Genomic DNA, 19327 nt, shown 5'->3' on the forward strand with positions numbered 1-19327 from the left:
TCAATATTTGGCGAAGTACCCCACGCCAAATTGACAGGTATAGCCTAGGATTTAGCAAGCGGTTAACAGTATTAAAAACCAGATATAGATACGGTATCACAAGGATTGCAAACACTGCAAGTAGCTATATATGTGATGCATTAAGCTTAGACACATGTGATACATTAAGCCTGGAATTTGCAAGCGGTTAATATTGTTATACATTAACATAGATACAATATCGCAAGTATTGCAAATATTGCAAACAGTTATATAGGCGAAACATTAAGCCCAGATATAATAATGCAAGTACTTAGCGTATTATTTTAAAAAAACAACCAGTATCAAAAGCAAGCATTCAGCAAGCGGTTAGGAATACGAATATTTAAATACACAGAAAAAAACGCCAATATTCAGCAAACTCACACCACAATACCGCTAACAACTCCTAAGGCCTAAGAGGACAACATGCTTTAATTATTCAAGACCACTTAGTAATAGTTGATACATACTAAGCGCATAATTTTCATACCAGAACAGCTACTTTCTTGTAACATTAAAGCATACTCACAAGAATATTATAACTCTTACATCGTAAGATCCTAACGCTAAGATCCATTAGAGCTACTAAATTATTCAAATATGCTACTGTTATAACAAGTATAGTACACACTATCAACTTCAAAAATTCCAAGAAATTTAAAAAATACAATTTCTGTGTAATGACTCAAGCACAATGTTTGTGCATACTTAAGTATTGATAAATATACGATCTAAGATATCAAGCACAATGCTTGTGATTTAAGCACAATGCTTGTGCATACTTAAGTATTGATAAATACACATTCTAAGATATCACAGGGGTTAATACATTAACTTACCGACCAGAATTATTATACTATACACAGCAAGTACTTTCAGTATCTATATAGTTAGGAGGCTACTTAAAACAGCAGTATACATATATTTCCCACAATATCATACTGAAATAACAAGACAACTACTAGGAAATTAAGCAGTGTCTCACCAAGATACACAAGAAATGCAATTTTACAAGCATTAATAATAAATATTGGTGATAACATGGAATATTTACGCTAATACCTTTAATATCAAAATTTGATTTGAAAGTTGAGTCACAGATCACTCATATAACAACAGAGTAAATATCACAATACCACAGCCTTCTCAAATATAAGCTCAAAGTATAATAAATCACTATATAATCACTGGGATTAACCTGACCTCCAACTCAAGTAATTTCTGAAACACAACACAACCACGCAATGTACTCCGTGAATAACGGATAATAATCTATTAAGACCCAAACCTGTGTTTTTAATAAAGTTTGTATGTCAATTGTGTTTGTTGCCGTATATTTTTAAAAGATTACCAATAAAGGTTATATTTTAATAAACATCCCCATGCACACTCTCCTCCAAGGAGACACAGTTCGTGTCCAATTTTTGTCACTATCAATTAGGGAATGAGTGCTATATAGGTGTACACTCCATCAATCCAAGGATTGATAATTTTCGTTTAACTTTTAATATAATTTGATTAACGAGATTTATTTCAAATTTATCATCTAATACTTCCTCTAATTGATTATTTGTGCTGATCAAGCGCTGTTCCACACTTTTTAGTTTTTGTATTGCAATTAACTTGCAGTAAGAAGGGTGAGCTGTATATTTGGAATAGCTTAAAATTTTAATTGGGGTTGCGCTTAGGTAATTCCCTTTTTTGTGTTGTACACTAATCAAAACTATGTTTGTATGCTTCTTGTATACCTTGTTTTTTTGTTGTACTCTAAAAAAAAATGTATGCTTTGTCCTTTGAAAAAAGGGAAGATGTGATGAGAGTGGGAGGGGACGTCACCAGATGGGGGCATGGCTTATAGCCGTTATTAGTCTATGTTTCAGTGACTAAGTTAGATGTGTTGTACAAGCTGTATACTTCTATGCTCTGCAATAAAATAGTGTTGTACCGTCTATGCCGTGTCCTGCATCTCATTACATTTCCTTTAATTCCTTTGGTATTCTGGTTTGCATTGCTGCTAACCTTGTTTAACCCTTTAAGGACACAGCTTTCAGTTTGCTCAATTGGTTTATGACGGAAAAATTCCGTCATATGTCCTTAAGAGGTTAATTCCTTTGCATGGGGTTTGAACACAGGGTTTAGGCAGTGTAGAGTGCATTAAAGGGGCAGTATACACCAATTTTCATTTAACTGCATGTAATAGACACTACTATACATATGCACAGATACTGATATAACAAATCCAGTATAAAACCTTTTAAAAACTTACTTAGAAGTTCCCAATTTAGCACTGTTGATGAGGTTCGGCTAGGACACCCACTGAAAGGGGCTGATAGCAGAACCCCCCCATAAAAAAAAAACCAACATGATACAAACAGAAGCAGTCTGAAGTCTGTATGTAACAGTATACCTCTAAAACTTTGGAACTTGATTAGGAGTCTGAAAATCAGCATAATGATATTAAAAAATAAGCAAAACTATACATTTTACAAAAACACCCCCAGATGGGCTATATAATTGGATCGTCTACAAAGCATTTATGCAAAGAAAAATCTAGTGTACAATGTCCCTTTAAATCATTTTCTTCTTGCATGTTTATGTACTTTTAAACGCTGTTGTAATAGATCAATGTTCATGAACACTGTCTCCACAAGTTTTTTTAATCTGCCAGTTTTAACTATATATTATATATAGATATAGATAAGTAATGTAATTTAAAAAGTTTACAAAACAAAAGTTTAACATTTTTTTAATTACATTATTTTAATATTTTATGTACAGTACTATTTCTATTTTTTTTTTAACAATAATGAAAACCTATTTAGATATTGCTTTGTGGACTGTGTACGTTCATGATTGGATGTTAAATGACCACGCAACACTCGCACAAACTCTCGCGTTTTTTGCGAGATACCAAGCAGTCCGCCCACTAAGTCGTTCTTCCGGTTCGGAGCCCGCGCTTTAGTCTTTGCTGTCGCCTTGCTTAGAGGCCGTAACGAGTTTCGCTCCTGCTCAGCGGCATTATGTCGCGTTCATCCTCCATGCCGAGAATCTATATTGGTCGTTTGAATCGCCGAGTCAGGGAACGGGACGTCGAGAGATTCTTTAAAGGCTTTGGCAAAATCGTAGAGGTGGATCTTAAGAACGGGTGAGACGAAAGAAAAGGAGGTGGAGTCTGAGGCCTAGTGATGGCTGGAGGTTTAGCAGGACAATTGGGCAGATGTGGCCTAGTCTAAGTGGGATATAATTAGTGCGTGCAGATTCAGGTTGCGGGATTAAGCCGAAATTTAATGATGCACCTCGGCATCGGCTATAAATAATAAAGGCTGAGCTTCGTTTATGTTGGGTGCATGTGAGCTGCGCTGATCATCCTGACATTAGAGAACGCTGCGCAATTCAAGCGTTGAAATTAATCTAGGCTAGAAAACAATTTAGAATGCTATTTTTTGTGTGTGAAAGATTAATTCCCTTTATGACAAAGAATAACTAGGATATTTAGTGCAGTGGAAGCAAAATTACATTTTGAAAAATTCAAATAGAACACGTAGTTTTTAAACAACAATTTCGTTCTATTATCAAATTTGCTTTATATCCTGCTAAAAAGCATATCTATGTAGGTTCAGGAACAGCACGTGTATTCCTGGGCACGCCGTATGTGGCCCAGCTAACTCACAGCAGTGCATTGCTGCTCCTAAGCCCACTCTATTAGAAATTACCAAGATAACAAAGCACATTTGATAACATTTAGATGGAAAGTTGTTTCAAATTGCATACTTTCTGAATTGAGTTTATTTTATTGTCCCTTTAATGTTAATGGTTCGAATGTATAGTACATTGGATGTTATGGCTGCAACATGATTGTGTATTAAAGGGACATCCGGCCAAAAATGCTCATAGCTGAATTACATTTTAGAATAGAAACCTGTTTGCACTGAGCTGTTCAGGCTTGGTACCTGCTGGAACGCACAGCTATTTGCTAAGAGGTGGAAAAGTCACCTTTTAGCAAAACAGCGTTCTGCCATGGGCTGCTTGAGCAGCTCAGTACGGTGAACGCTTGAAACAAATAAAGGAGCTTTCAGCATGAAGTTTTTTTATACTACATGACTGAAAGTCCCCTTTATTTATTCCAATGGTCAATCCTAGCGTTTCACAAATGCTAGGATTGACTTTCACTTTAAATACTAGTTTGATACAGCTCTAGCTTTTATTAGAAGCATGTTTGCTAATACATGTATATTAAGAAAATGCTTCTACTCAAAACTGAGATGTATTCATGTGGATTTTAATTTTGGCAGGAATGTCCCTTTAAGTCAATAGTTTAATAGCCAGACACTTGGCAACCAGTACAACAGAAGCATAGGATGTGATAGGTAGAAACACAAGGTTAGGGTGCTTGGAGGTCCACAGTCATTTAAAATGTTTTATAGGTTTAATTTATTATTTACATCTAACATTGTTTTTTCATGGTGTGTGTGCTTAGACACTGAACACAAATTTTTTCTTTTGTGATTCAGATCATGAAATTTAAAGGGACAGTCTACCATCGAATTGTTATTGTTTTAAAAGATAGATAATCCCATTATTACCCATTCCCCAGTTTTGCATAACCAACAGTTATATTAATATACTTTTTACCTCTGTGATTACCTTGTATCTAGGAACCTTCTTCCAGCCCCCTGATCACATGACTGACTGTTTATTATCTATTGTCTTGCATTTAGCATTGTTTTGTGCTAAATCTTAAATAACTCCCTGTGCCTGAACACAGTGTTATCTATATGGCCCACGTGTACTTTCTGTCTTTGTGTTGAAAAGAGATTTAAAAAGCATGTGATAAGAGGCAGCCCTCAAAGGCTTAGAAATTAGCATATGAGTCTACCTATGTTTAGTTTAAACTAAGAATACCAAGAGAAAAAAGCAAATTTGATAAAAGTAAATTGGAAAGTTGATTAAAATTAAAAGTCCTATCTGAATAATGAAAGTTTAATACTAGACTGTCCCTTTAAAGCAACTTTCTCTTAAAAGGCAAAACGTTTCCCTTTATTGGCAAAACGTTTTTAGCTGGGTGGTCAATAAAATCAGACAGATTGTGCACCCACTAAAATGGCCCTGGGGAGAACAATGAGCCCCATTTACCAAGGAGGCGGAGCGCCGTTGGCTTCAGGTTACCAAAAGCAAACCTGTGACAGAGATTCAAGAAGCAGCGGTCATCAGACTGCTGCTTCATAAACTATTTCTGTTATGTGATTTATTTCAACCCGTGCTTTTCTGACCGAGGGCATTGATGGCCGCGGCTTGGACACAGAAGGGGACGGGAATTTTTTTTTTTTTTAAACAGCACATTTTTATAACTAAGCAAAACAAAACCACAAACTTTTTGAAAATAGGTAGACTGCATAAGTAGGTTTTTTGCCAAAGTGGAATATTTATCTTTGTTGGATCCACCAATGCAACGTGTTGCCCTCCTTGGCAAGGGGCCTCTCAATAAAGTAAGCCTGGACTTTATTCTAACACAAAAATATCTTAAAAACCTTTATGCAATGGTAAATAACCAGCTATAAGCGTAGGGAAAAATATCTAGTCCGCTGCTAAATCTAGTAGAAATCACAATTTTAAAAAGATGCAAAGGACTATGTCAATAACAGGACAAAGACTTGCATAGTTATCTATATAGTACATATAATCAGCAATAGCATGCATTCATCTTATAATTATGTAAACAGATAATAGTGCAAATCAATTCAAATAACTCCCATCAATCTAGGGCTAGGTGTAAATAAGCTCAGTGCCATATCATGCAAAGCATAGTCCCAAATCACCTGATTTAATATAATCAATCCAAATAATGACTCCTATTTCTGGGTTGCACATAAGCCAAGAGTAGTTGTAAACTTAAAACAAAAATTATACTGTCCTAAGAAGTGAGTAGACGTCCTTATGGCTAAGGGCATAACCATAAAACACAATACCATGTGCAGGAGCTCATCAGAGTAAAGCAGCTGGAGCCATGCGCAGACCAACTAATAGTTAACTATTTTCCTTATCAACTTATATTAGTTGCTGCAGCTTATATATTTCACAAAAGCAGATTTTTTATTTTTTTTGTCTGGCAAATGTATTGTCTCCCAATACTTATGACAGACATCAGCCAATCAGACTAGTATACGTATACCCAGTGAGCTTGTGCACATGCTCAGTAGGAGCTGGTGCCTTAAAAAAATAGTGCAAAATTTGATAATGCAAAGTAAATTGGAAAAATTCTTAAAATAATTGTCTGCACTTTCTGAATCATGAAAGTTTAATTTTGGCCACTCCCCGCCACTTGCTTTATTTGGAGGAGGCAATTTTTAAGCCAAACTGCATTGTTTTCCAGTTTCAGATGACTGACTGAGGCCAGTTAGGGACAGATACATGACAGAGTTAGGCTTGTGAGAAGTCTGTAGTGTGCGCTTCCAGTCCTCAGAATGGGCAAATCCTTAATTTCAAATTAATATTAAATGAGACTAAATAATGAAAGCATATTACAAATTGTTTTTCTATGCATAATTAAACATTGTTTCACAAGCTCAGTTTTTACTGATACCTTAAATGTAACACCATTAAAATGTTAGATTTCTTGTGCATATGCATTTCTTAATTTGGATGACTTGCTTTATAAATGTAACTTATGTTGTGGGTTGTTTTTTAACCTGTCTAGATATGGCTTTGTTGAGTTTGAGGACCTTCGTGATGCAGATGATGCCGTTTATGAGATGAATGGGAGGGATCTGTGTGGAGAGAGAGTGATCGTAGAGCATGCACGTGCTCCCAGAAGGGATTCTCGCAGTAAGTACTAGAGGCTAATGTTCATTGCGCATGCGTATAACAGATTTGTCAACTTTTGAATTAAGTCACATCCCTTTAGTCATGGCACCTTGTTTACATAGCATTTCCATTATTTACATTTTTATCTAAAATGTCACATTTGTATAGTTTGTCATCTTAATATACACACATTGATCTCTAGACCATACGCCTCTTTATTTGGCAGAACCTTATGATATATTTGCTAAATTCCTCACACAGTTGCATTGGTTTCAGACTAAAGTCAGTGCTTTTTACATGCATATTACTCTCCCCTATGAGAGTTCAAAGCATTTTGATAAAAAAAAATTATTTTGAGTTATCTTAATACCTTAATAGTCACTTTAAAAAAAAAAACACATTCATACAAAGTAACAGTTAACAAGTTGCTTTCCCCATAATTATTTGGTGACCACGTTTATTACATATTTTGCTCATATTTGGCAGCATGAATGCTGCATTTTCTTTGGAAATGTTGCCTTCATTCAGAATTCACTGTCCTTTTCTCTTAATGAACTGGAGACCTCATTTCCAAAGGATATCGGTAACTGTCTGAGGGGCATATGAGGTACCACTCAAGCCCAGCATGAGTTTATGGTGTCTACCATTTGAGGTAGCTCTACACTAAGAGAATTGGAGTGCTGCCTAAACACAAATTGAGGAGCAGTTTGTTCTTACACCTCCCCTTTCCATATTAGACGCAGCTGACCAAGGTAGATAAAATGATTGCCAATTTGAAAAAGATACTCAATGGCCCTCTAACTGAATATAAGGAAGTTATTTGAAGGCTGGGCTGATGCATCTTGCGTCTGTCCAAATACTCCTCCCCAATCCCTTATCCCCATAGCCTCTTCCCCCTCCTCTCTCTTCTTCTCGCGAGATCCGAGGAGGTGACGCTGGGGGTGCGCGTGCGAAGGGAGCGCGCGGGGTATGCCAGCCCGGCGGGGGGCCCAGGGCATCTGTCCAACACGGGGCAGGCTGAGGGAACGCGGGGGCGGCTCAGGGGCATCCCCTGCTCCAAGGTAAGTGAAAGGAGAGGGTGCATGGGGCATATATATAATGGTGGTGGCGTTTGGGGCTAAATGACAGGTATGGATCATGAGCGAAGTGTTGTAGAGGGTTTAATTATACATTTATTATATTTAAACTTTTTTTTATATATATACAAGTTGGACATTGGGCTGTTAATTGTTAATGGGTGAAAGTGTTAGTTATTAAACAGTATTGAATGTTACCTTAGGGGAGTAGTAAAGTGTATTAGATGCACATATGGGAGTGTTTGACAGTTTCTTGACTTTGTTTTCTCTATCCATATCTCAGGTGGGTATGGTAGCCGCAGAAGTGGTAGCGATAAGTTTGGCCCTCCAGTCCGCACTATGTACCGTCTACGGGTAGAGAACCTGTCCACAAGATGCAGCTGGCAGGATCTGAAGGTAAATACCTTAAATAACTAGTAATCTGTTTTACAAATGTATTTGGGTTATCACTGAATCCTTATACAAAAGTGAATGGCATTCCACTGGGACTTTGTAATATAAAACATAACATGTTTGTTTAATTTTAATATCTTTGAGGGGGAAAAAAATAAAATACATCAGATTGTATTTAATCAGACGTGTCGAATTGTAATTTCTAGTGGCGGTGCTCTGAGGGAATTTATTTTGCATTTACTGCATAAAGAACTTTGCTCTTATTATTGGGAATTCTACTGTTGTAGTGCATTGTATAAATATGCCCAATCTTAGCGATGTTTCCAACATTGTTACAGCTGGAAAGAATGGTGACAATCGCTTTCTTTGTATTAAAGGGACACTGAACCCATTTTTTTTCTTTCGTGATTCAGATGGAGCATGCAATTTTAAGCAACTTTCTAATTTACTCTTATTTTTTTTCTTCGTTCTCTTGCTATCTTTATTTGAAAGAGGAAAAAAGCCATCTAAGCTATTTTGGGTTCAGACTCTGGACAGCACTTTTTGATTGGTGAATTAATTTTTTCCACCAATCATCAAGGACAACCTAGGTTGTTCACCAAAAATGGGCCGGCATCTAAACTTAGATTCTTGCATTTCAAATAAAGATACCAAGAGAATAAAGAAAATTTGATAATTGGAGTAAATTAGTGTAACGGTACCAACAGGATACCAAGGGTTAACACCAGGGAACAATGGCCTGCATAGGGAATCAGCAATTCACAACCCAGCCAGTTTTCAGGTTTAAAACAAAATGTCTTTATTAAGGCTCATATGCCCAGTATTTATGCAGGTCTGACCCCCCAGAAGGGGGGTTGAAAGAATGTTGTACATTAGATTGAGGAACCACACCCTTGGACAGACCACAATAGAATCACATTACTTTACTAGGTAGATAACAACTTAAACACAAAACACATTTGGCTTTCCTTATCACCTATTCGTCTGCTCTCTGAGGGTGATTAAACAATGGACTGTTTATCACTAACTTTAATGACAGTACACAGTAGTTTCTTAAAGCTGAACACAGTTAACTCCTTCAGTACTGACAGAAGGGTCTGTCACATCTACATAGCACACAATACAGCCTATAGACAACCTTTCTTACATTATAGTCCAGAAGTGGCTAGGTTTGCCACAATGCTCCCCCAGAACCAAGCCGGCATACACAGTCTGATTCCAACGGATCGGCTTGGGGATGTCCGGGAAAGTACTCGCAGATCCTTTTTCAAGTTCAGTTTGTCTGGGCAACCCGTCAGCGTTACCGTTTTGTTTCCCTGGGCGGTAATGGATGGTAAAGTCGAAGGGCTGCAGCGCCAAACGCCAGCGCAGCAGCCTGGTATTGTCCCCGGCCACACGGTTCAGCCACACCAACGGGTTGTGATCTGTGAGTAAGGAAAAAGGTTGTCCATACAGGTACGGCTGCAGCTTTTTGGAGAGCCCTGATTAAAATATAAAAGGTAACAGCAACTTGTAAGTAAACCAAACTAGGTTGTAGCTCCTCAAATAGGGCTTTAGCTACCGTCTCTGCATGGATGTTGGAGAGAGCAATGGCCTCGTGGTACCTAGTGGCGTAGTCCACCACGGTTAAAATGTACCTCTTCCCGAAGGGACTGGGCTTGGGTAGTCACAGGGTTAACATCAGCGGGACCCATGGGAGCATAGGCAGAAACAAGGGGGGGCAAGTCATTTCCAAGGAGAACATCAGCAGGTAAGTCCTTCTTGACCCCCACATTCACAGGTCTAGCACCCACTCCCCAATCCAAATGTACCCTGCCAACAGGTAGGCGGAACACAGTGCCCCCTGCTACCCTCACAGCCACAGTGTCTCCAGTGTGCTGTTTCTCAGACACAAAGTTCTCTTGAAGCAAGGTCATGGTAGCACCAGTATCCCGTAGACCACTGACCTCCTTCCCATTCACTTTAACCCGTTGCCGGTTATTCCGGTGGGCAGCTTGCACGGGGTCGGCTTCATGTAGGCTGCCCCAGCATTCTGGCGCCTCTACGTAGCGGGGCGCAGGCTGAGGATTATGTGGGATTCCGCCGGCGGGTCTTCTCCAGGACTGTGCTTGGTTCGCTGCGTTTAGGGGACACTCTGGTCTTTTGTGCCCTAGTTGCTTACATCCAAAGCACCGAATAGGTTGTGAGTAGCCCCGCGAATTGAACCGGCCTCTCTGAGGGTAGTTCGTGGCCGGAGGCCGTGTGATATAGCGGTGCGCCGGGGGTTGGTAACTGGCAGCTGCTGGGGTGACTGGGGGTCTGTACTCCACTGCTCCCCCTGCCCCTCGTACTGCCACGGATCCGCCAGTGGGTGCTGTATCCGGCACCAAATGGGGAGCTATCGGGGTTAAAGTAGCTCCCGAAGTCCCTGGACCGACATCACCTCATGCAGAATTCCCAGGGGTTCCTCGGCTTGGGTGCTCAACACCTCATGAGCGGCTGGCTCCGTTTGGTAATGGTGAGCAGCCGCCCTTGGGGCCAGGTTCTGTCTGACCTGGTTCCAAGCTTGTCTGCTCCAATTTTGGGTGCACTCACGTGCCATATGTCCCCACTGCTTGCAGGTGTGGCATTGTATATTCGCCCGTCCGTTGTATCGTGAGGGGGGTGGTGGATTCCCTGGGGCTGGGCGAAAAGGTGCCGCTGTGGGGGTGTTAGGCTGTAGTCCATGGTGCCTCCTGGCATCAAAATGCTGGTCTGCTAATCTGGCTGCTTCGGTTAAGGTGAGGGGTTTTCGATCTCTCACCCATTCTTGGGCTTCTGGGGACAAGCCGTTAAAGAATTGCTCCAACAGCATCAGTTGTCGCAATTCTTCCATGGTGGTAGCTTGGCTGGCCTGTATCCACCCTTGAGGTGCTTGATCCAGCTTGTGGGCCCACTCTGCATGTGAATCTCTTTCTGGCTTGCGCAGGCCTCTAAACTTGCGCCGGTATGCCTCTGGGGTAATGGCATATCTTTCCAAGATCGCTCTCTTCACTTTAGCGTAATCCTTGCTGTCCTCCCTGGGTACAGCGCGATACGCTTCCGCTGCCCTACCGGCTAGCTTGCCTGCTAGCGCCGGCACCCATACGGACTGCTCCAAATCATGTAACTCGCACAGTCTCTCAAAATCCTGTAAATACCCATCGATCTCATCCTTCTCATCACAAAACATTTTAAATGCATGGTATGGGATTTTGGGTCTTACTGGGTTGCTGAGTGCGTCCAAAATGGATTCTGCTCGGGAGGATGCATTCCGCGGACTGTGTGCCATCACGTACTCCTGCACATCTGCCATTACCACGGATAGCATATCCCGTGGTACAGGTTGGGGTAAAAATTCCAGCCTGGTCCTCATTTCCCTCTGGTATAGGGTCTCCTCCATGGCTGCTGGAGGCGTAGGGCTGAGTGCTCTGTCTCCCTCCATCAGCTCGGCAATTAATATAGCCTTGGGTTTGCTGCTGCCTATCTTTCCCCTGGCTTCTAGCAGTTCCTTTAACGTTTGTCTCTTTAGCTTAGAATAATCCATCTCCATTCACTTCGGTCCCTGGTACTCCTTCCATCTTAGTCAGTATTGTAGTAATCCCCCTCTTCCTGAGGTTACTGCCTTGTGTAGTTGCTCTTCTGGGCGATAAGGTTCATTCCGTCGCTTGCCACCAATTGCAACGGTACCAACAGGATACCAAGGGTTAACACCAGGGAACAATGTCCTGCATAGGGAATCGGCAATTCACAACCCAGACAGTTTTCAGGTTTAAAACAGAATGTCTTTATTAAAGGGACAGTATACTGTAAAATAGTTTTTCCCTTAATGTGTTTACAATTGCTTTTTTTACCAACTGCAGAGTAAAAAATGTATGAAAATTAGCTTTTTAAGGCTTATTTGTGTATATTAAAGCTCTGAATTTGTGTTTTGAAGCCACAACCTAATAAAATGGGTTGAGCTTGTAGGTATAATCAGATCTCATTACTGTATCACATTGTGCACATATACCTGCTTCTTTATCTTATATCTGTCCTTAAAACAATCACCAGTACTTTGAGAGAACAATGGAAAATCAACATTGTATTACCTTATCTCTGCTATATCCGACTGGGAGTGTAATTTCTTCTCCTGGCTGTGTTTACAAAGCTTATCTATAGCTGGTACGCGCGGCCACAAACTTTCAGAATAGGTGGGGATACCACATGCTAAATCAACAATTTCAAATCCCAATATAAGGGTAAAGGAGCTACTTGTAAACAATTTAATACACTCCAGCAGGTAAAGTGGATCATTGGGAACAAATTAAAGGGGAGAAGATTTTTGAGTAAACTGTCCCTTTAAGGCTCATATGCCCAGTATTTATGCAGGTCTGACCCCCCAGAAGGGGGGTTGAAAGAATGTTGTACATTAGATGGAGGAACCACACCCTTGGACAGACCACAATAGAATCACATTACTTTACTAGGTAGATAACAACTTAAACACAAAACACATTTGGCTTTCCTTATCACCTATTCGTCTGCTCTCTGAGGGTGATTAAACAATGGACTGTTTATCACTAACTTTAATGACAGTACACAGTAGTTTCTTAAAGCTGAACACAGTTAACTCCTTCAGTACTGACAGAAGGGTCTGTCACATCTACATAGCACACAATACAGCCTATAGACAACCTTTCTTACATTATAGTCCAGAAGTGGCTAGGTTTGCCACAATTAGAAAGTTGCTTAAAATTGCATGCTCTATCTGAATCACAAAAAAAGAAAATTTGGGTTCAGTGTCCCTTTAAGGACGTGATACTTTAAGAGACTTTTCAATTTACTTCTAATAAATTTACTTTGGCATAACTAGGTAGGATCATTAGTAGAAATATACTACTTTGAGCATGCTGGTAATTGGTGGTTACACATTTATTGTCATTGGGTAAACAGATGTGTTTTAGCTTTCTAGTGCGTTTCTGCTCTGGAGCTGACTTTAACCTTCTATTTAACCTGTTTGTGTGTTTTATTCAAGCAAAAATGAAATGCTCAAACGCCAAGCATTTTTTTTTATAGAACTTATGTACTGTTGAGTTTGTTTTCCAGACAAATATAAGATAAGATAAAGCAAAAATGTGTACACAAAGTGATAACATGATATATTATCTGAAGCTCAACCCATTGTAATAGGCTGTAGTTTAAAAGCTGAAAACCAGCTACTTCATATACACAAACCTGAAAATGCAATTTCTCATACATCTTATACTCTGTAGCTGGTATAACAAGTCATTGAAAATACATTACTATAAAACAATTTAAAGTGTACTGTCCCTTTAACAGTCATATTTATGTACTTTTTACCTCTGATTACCTTGTATCTAAAGCTTATGACAGCCCCCTGATCACATGACTTTTTTTAAAAAAATGATCTATTGACGTGCATTTTAGCCAATAAGTGCCGTTTTGCTGACTCTTAAATAACTGAGGGCATGAACACAATTATCTCTGACCCACATGAACTAGCAGTCTCCTGTTGTGAAAATCTAATTTAAAAAAAAAAAAAAGCATGTGATAAGAGGCTGTCTTTAGAGACTTAGAAACAGGCAGACATTTAGAGGTTTAAATGTTATAAATGATATTAATATAACCATGTTGGTTGTGCAAAGCTGGGCTGGGCAATGGGTAGTAAAGGCATTTTAGTGTAGACTGTCCCTTTTAACCTGTTGCCCCAATTGGGGGCAGAAGGCATCTGGCTTCATATGGTAAAGGAACGCTGATTGTTCTCCCTCACCATATGAAGCTGGAACGTTGGGGTGTGATACTATCTGTGTCGCTCTCTGTCATGGTCGTTCATTGGTGCCATAAGTCAGTGGAGAGGGAGGGATGGGACCCTATACTATGGCCCTATATAGGCTGAAGGGGAAGACTCTACAGTAATCACATGGAAGGGGGTAGTGGCTGCCGCTACACTACAGAAAAAAATAATAAAAGAGATTTGTTACTGGTAGACTAGCTACCTGTAACAAATATGGCAGTGGGGGGCGGGGTGACAGTTGAAAAGGGATCCCTACACTACAGAACATTTTTTAAATATTGTATGTACATGTATGTGTAAATGTGTGTAGATATCTGCATGCAAAACAAATGTTTTTGAAAGCAATTTTGTTACAATTTGTGCATTGGTTTTTACCTTTGTGCAGGATTTCATGCGTCAGGCTGGTGAGGTCACGTATGCTGATGCTCATCAACGGCGTCAAAATGAGGGAGTCATTGAATTTCGATCGCATGCTGACATGATGCGCGCTCTTGAGAAACTTGATGGAACAGATATAAACGGACGGAAGATTCAACTGGTGGTGGACAGGGCTAGCTCCTTGGCCAAACGCTCCTCATCTCGTAGCCGATCTAGGTTGGTATTTCAAATCTTTCAGATTCAATATTGGATAGCTAGTTTCTCTAGCACCACTCATCCTGTATTATACATATAGTACTCTGAAGCAGTCTGTGTTAAAAGTATATAACTGCATTGACTGGCACTTGAACCTGTGAAGGACAGTACAGCAGTAAGTTTCTCTCCCCTTAATTTATGGGACAGTTAAAGGGATATTTAAAATCAAATTTGAATCCCCTTTAAAGCATTAAAGGTAAAACATTATAGTATACATTCAATATTTTTGTTTTCTTTTGCTGTAAAAGCAAAATTAAAAAAATCACACACATTTCAATCGTGTATTGCTGGCCCTAGCGGATCATTAGCGGTTTTCAATCAGTAGTGCTAACTAATTCTACCATCTGTGTCGTGGGTCTAGTTCTACTGATTGGATCAGCATTATTTTCCGCTTGGGACCAGTTCTGCGTGTCCAGAGTGGTATTTCTTCTGTGTTTAACACCTTTTTTGAGTCTATTGTCTTAAAATGAGACAGATTAGAGCTTTTAACTTTTTTAACAATGATGGTGTTAGATTATTGTAAAAACATTTATGTACATGTCTTAACTATGGAATAACATTGCTGTCAAAAAGGCAAGTGTGGGATTCTTTATCATTGTACATAAATTGTCTTACGAATACAAATCTAATTTTTTTTTTTTTTTTTTTTTCAATCTTTCTATTTTAAATCTAGATCTCGTTCGCGTAGGAGCAGGAGTAGCCATTCCAGATCACGGTAAGTGTCTTGTTTGTTGATATTGTTTTAAAAAAATGGGGAAAGCTTGTAGCATTGAGTTGTGGAACATTTTGAATATGGAAAATAATTGATTCCCTAGCTCCTAAATATTGTGTGGCTTGCTTTTCAATACAGTGACGAGTTACATAATTTAAACCGTTCTAATAATTGAAAGTTTGTATGCTCTAATTTGTTAGCTCCGGATCCAGTCAGCAGCGTGACTAGTGCTTCCTGTTCAGGACCTAAAGTTCCCTGTGGGTCTTCAGTGTTACTTCTACAGTTTTTCAGTCCTTTTAGGGTTAAACAGTGTTCAAGGTTGCTAGTCTTATATGAATTAGAGCATGTCATTTGTTTTTTAATATTATGGCCCTCTAAGTGCAAAATTATAAGGGATGTGAAACTCAAATATTTTCATGATTCAGACAGGATACTGTTTAAACAAAAACTTAACTTTCCAGTTTAGTTTTGCTATTTGCTTTGATTTTTTGGAATCCTTTGTTAAAAAGCATACCCAGGTAGGCTACGAAACATGCACTATATAAATGTGATAGAACTAATCTGGAAATTTTTAAAGCCAAATTTAAAACCTTTGCTTTTCACTGTTGCTTTGCAGTGACAGGTTTGGCAGTGAGTGCATGAACATAATTTCTAACACCGCGTAAAGCAAAGATGCAGGAGAGCGCTCTCCTGTTTATGGGCTGTGCCATGCTTTTTATGATTGGCTGTACTGCCTACTGATGCCGAATACAAATTGCTGGGCTCTATAGGTTGCCATTGTAGTATGCAGATATGTCTGAAATTACATTCACATAGAGAATTTAACCCTGAAACCACCTTATACAAACTATATAAACGCAAACAAGGGAGTGTATTTTAAATGGTCAAAATATTGATAACAAATGGCAGTTGGTTTTGTAGGTCCGTGTATCATATTTTTTAGAATACTTTAAACTGAAGTATTACAAAAAATATTTGTCTCAAAGTAGGGAATCTAAAGAGCCAGGGAGCCATTTAATTTATAATGAAATTGGTTTTGTTAATGTAATGCAACATTCATTTTATGCTGGAAAGTACATGTTTTAGTCTATTTAATAAAACCCAAATTTCTAATAAAATATTTTCTTCCAAAATGTGTGCCAGGAGCTGAACGATTTGTGTTGCCCACTCATTTTTATTTATTTATTTATTTATTTTAAGATCCCGGTCACGCAGTCGGAGCAGAGGACGGGACAGAAAAAGCCGAAGTCGGAGCAAAGATAGGAGAGATTCCAGGAGCCACAGCAAGGATAGGGCAAAAGGGAGCTCAGATAGAGGTGGTACCAGAAGTAAAAGTAGAAGTCGGAGCAGGGAGAGAAAAGAAAGGGACAGTCGGAGCCATAGCAAAGAGAGGGCAAGCCGAAGTTTGAGTAAGGAAAGGAAGGATAGAGCGAGTGGGGAGAGAGATAGTCGGAGTAATAGTAAGGAGGTAAGGGACAGCAGGAGTAAGGAAAGAAGCCAGAGTAAGGAGAGAGATAGTAGAAGTAAGGAGAGAGATGGGAGTAAGGAGAGGGATAGTAAAAGTAAGGAGAGAAGCCAGAGTAGGGAGAAGGAGAGAAGCCGAAGCAGAGAGAGGAGGAGGAGAAGCAGAAGCAAGGAAAGAGGTCGAAACAGCAGCCGTGGAAAAGATAGATACAGGAGTCGCAGCAGGGACAGGAGAGAGAGGAGTAGTCGACACAGGAATGGTCACAGCAGGAGATCTAATCGGAGCCGCAGCAAAGAGCGAAGCAGGAAGCGTAGCCGGGACAGAAGTCGTAGTGTGGATGGCTCAAAGAAAATCAAGAAGGAAGATACTGTAGCTTTTACCACAGAATCTGATCAGGAACCTGACCCGGAGCCTGATCAAGAGCCTGAGCAAGAGCCTAAACATGAAGAAGGTGAAGTTGATCACAATGGTTCTGGAGATCCTCCTTCCGAAGCCACTGCCCCCCCTCAGGAGGAAGTGGAAGAAGAGCCAACTGCAGCCAGCCCCCTCCCTAAACCACCTTCTAGGTCTCCATCTCCTAGTGAAGATTAATTCCCTTTTACTTGTATGGAAAGGGGCTGTTCTCCCAGTTTTGCAGTATGTTTTATATTTATTTCCAGATTCAATTTCCTTTTTTAATTTCTTTTTTAAATATATATATATATTTGGTCTGTTTAACTTCATTAAACGTTTGATTCTTTCTAGGTGCAGAGGTACCCCTGCCTGTCTTAAAGCAGTACTGTTAGCATATAATTAAGCCAATACTTTGTTAGACACTCAACTTAATGGATATATTCCCTCTTACCCTTCCTGAATAGGAAGTTGAGAGGAGAGGTTACATTTTGAAAGTGCAAAATCTGGTATTGATTGAATTTGTTTTGAGACCCCGGAATTGTCGAGATCACAGATAACCACCCCAAATCCCCACCTCCATATTTTTTTTTTTCCCTCCCTCTACTTTTTTATATTTTTAATGTAAGTAAATTTAAAGAGCTCACTGGCAAACAGTGTACTAGTATTTCTTTGCTGCCCAACAGATAGTTTGATCTGTTTTCCCTTATCCTAATATTTTCATTCTTTTTAGTTTGAAGATCCTCCCTGATTTTGCAACACAAAAAATGAATAAAGAATATTTTTGCTTGAGAAAATATTGGTGCAATTCATTTTGCAGTTACAGGAGCAATTTATATTCAATTATATTGCTTGGAGTTTGATTTGTCTAATTGGATAGCAAAGATCTCTAGTGACATGTTATCAAATGTTTTGTGGTTTTATAAATATGTAGATAAATAAAAAATAAAAAAAATGTGTAAACTTAGCATGTGTTTCTGTTTATACACAATTTGTAGAATAGTTTAGTACAGCCGTAATGCATCAAAATGTGGTTGGGGTAAAGTATCAGTGAGGAATAAAACAGTAACTAAAAGGTTAGCAGATTCTACAAATAACTTTTATCTTAGGAAATCAGGACGCTGCTTGATGGAATTTATTTTATTAGACAGAAAATAAGTATTTACAAAGAAACAAGTTATTGACTAATGTAAAGGAGAGAGATGGAAGGGGGAGAGTGTGAGTAGAAGAACTGAGCCTAGCCTACATACAATGGCAATTTACTAATTTATATAGTCATTCATTCTCTCACCCAGCCCACACTCTGCTGTAAATTCCTCAGGCAAGATGACATTACATCAATCTGGGTAGAATGTCACTTCCTTAGGCTATTGGTGGTAGGAACACAGATACAATCAAGACCTTATAGTTTGACACCCCCTGTGCTGAAATGCTAAATGTTTGTAAGGGTTGTAAAATTTGTTTGAATCCTTTTTTCCCTCATATTTGTCTTGTCAACTCTGAACTGAAACAAGCTGCTCACTATAGGTCAGAATCACCAATGCTGTTCTTAATCTGCATTTAAGTCACCCTTTAAGTCCTTGATGTTGTAGACAAATTTCCCTAATGTTAGCATTTAAATTCCAATAATGTCCATGGAAACAAGATTCTGATATGAAGGTTGTAGGTGTGTTCATAAAATAAATTTCCCCTCTTTGATCATTAAATCAGTTATGATCATAACGTTGTCCTGCTCACGGTATAGTTTCTTCTGTGAGTGGGGCAACCTGAAATAAAACCATTCACATCCTTACTCTTCTCCATATTAAAATACAATTCCCTTACGTGTTTAACATTCTATCAACCACATTATGAATAGTATGATTGAATAAATTTTACAAATACAATATATATTTTACCCCGTTAGAATTGACAATCGTCTGAGATGTATATAAAAATTCAGAATTGTTAGTTTATGACATTAAAGGGACAGTCTAGTCCAAAATAAACTTCCATGATTCAGATAGGGCATGTAATTTTAAACAATTTACTTTTATCACCAA

The 19327-nt window shown here is 39.1% G+C and overlaps 1 protein-coding gene across 1 annotated transcript; it reads left to right on the top strand.

Annotated features, from left to right (window-relative positions):
• The first annotated feature begins 2938 nt into the window (after positions 1–2938).
• On the top strand, positions 2939–18252 carry SRSF4 (serine and arginine rich splicing factor 4). Its single transcript, XM_053707081.1, has 6 exons — positions 2939–3166; positions 6716–6843; positions 8182–8294; positions 14471–14679; positions 15392–15433; positions 16631–18252. Exons 1-6 carry the CDS (start codon positions 3042–3044, stop codon positions 17484–17486), a joined length of 1473 nt encoding a protein of 490 aa, XP_053563056.1. The 5' UTR covers positions 2939–3041; the 3' UTR covers positions 17487–18252.
• Positions 18253–19327: the final 1075 nt, after the last annotated feature.

This window comes from Bombina bombina, chromosome 3 (assembly GCF_027579735.1).
Source record: "Bombina bombina isolate aBomBom1 chromosome 3, aBomBom1.pri, whole genome shotgun sequence".
Taxonomy (NCBI): Eukaryota; Metazoa; Chordata; class Amphibia; order Anura; family Bombinatoridae; genus Bombina; species Bombina bombina.

Bases quoted from the DNA above. Each gene is read 5' to 3' on its own strand.
- SRSF4 (XM_053707081.1), top strand. From the start codon at position 3,042: ATGTCGCGTTCATCCTCCATGCCGAGAATCTATATTGGTCGTTTGAAT. The intron at 3,167-6,715 runs GTGAGACGAAAG...TAACCTGTCTAG, and splicing joins GAGGTGGATCTTAAGAACGG to ATATGGCTTTGTTGAGTTTG. The intron at 14,680-15,391 runs GTTGGTATTTCA...TTTTAAATCTAG, and splicing joins TCATCTCGTAGCCGATCTAG to ATCTCGTTCGCGTAGGAGCA.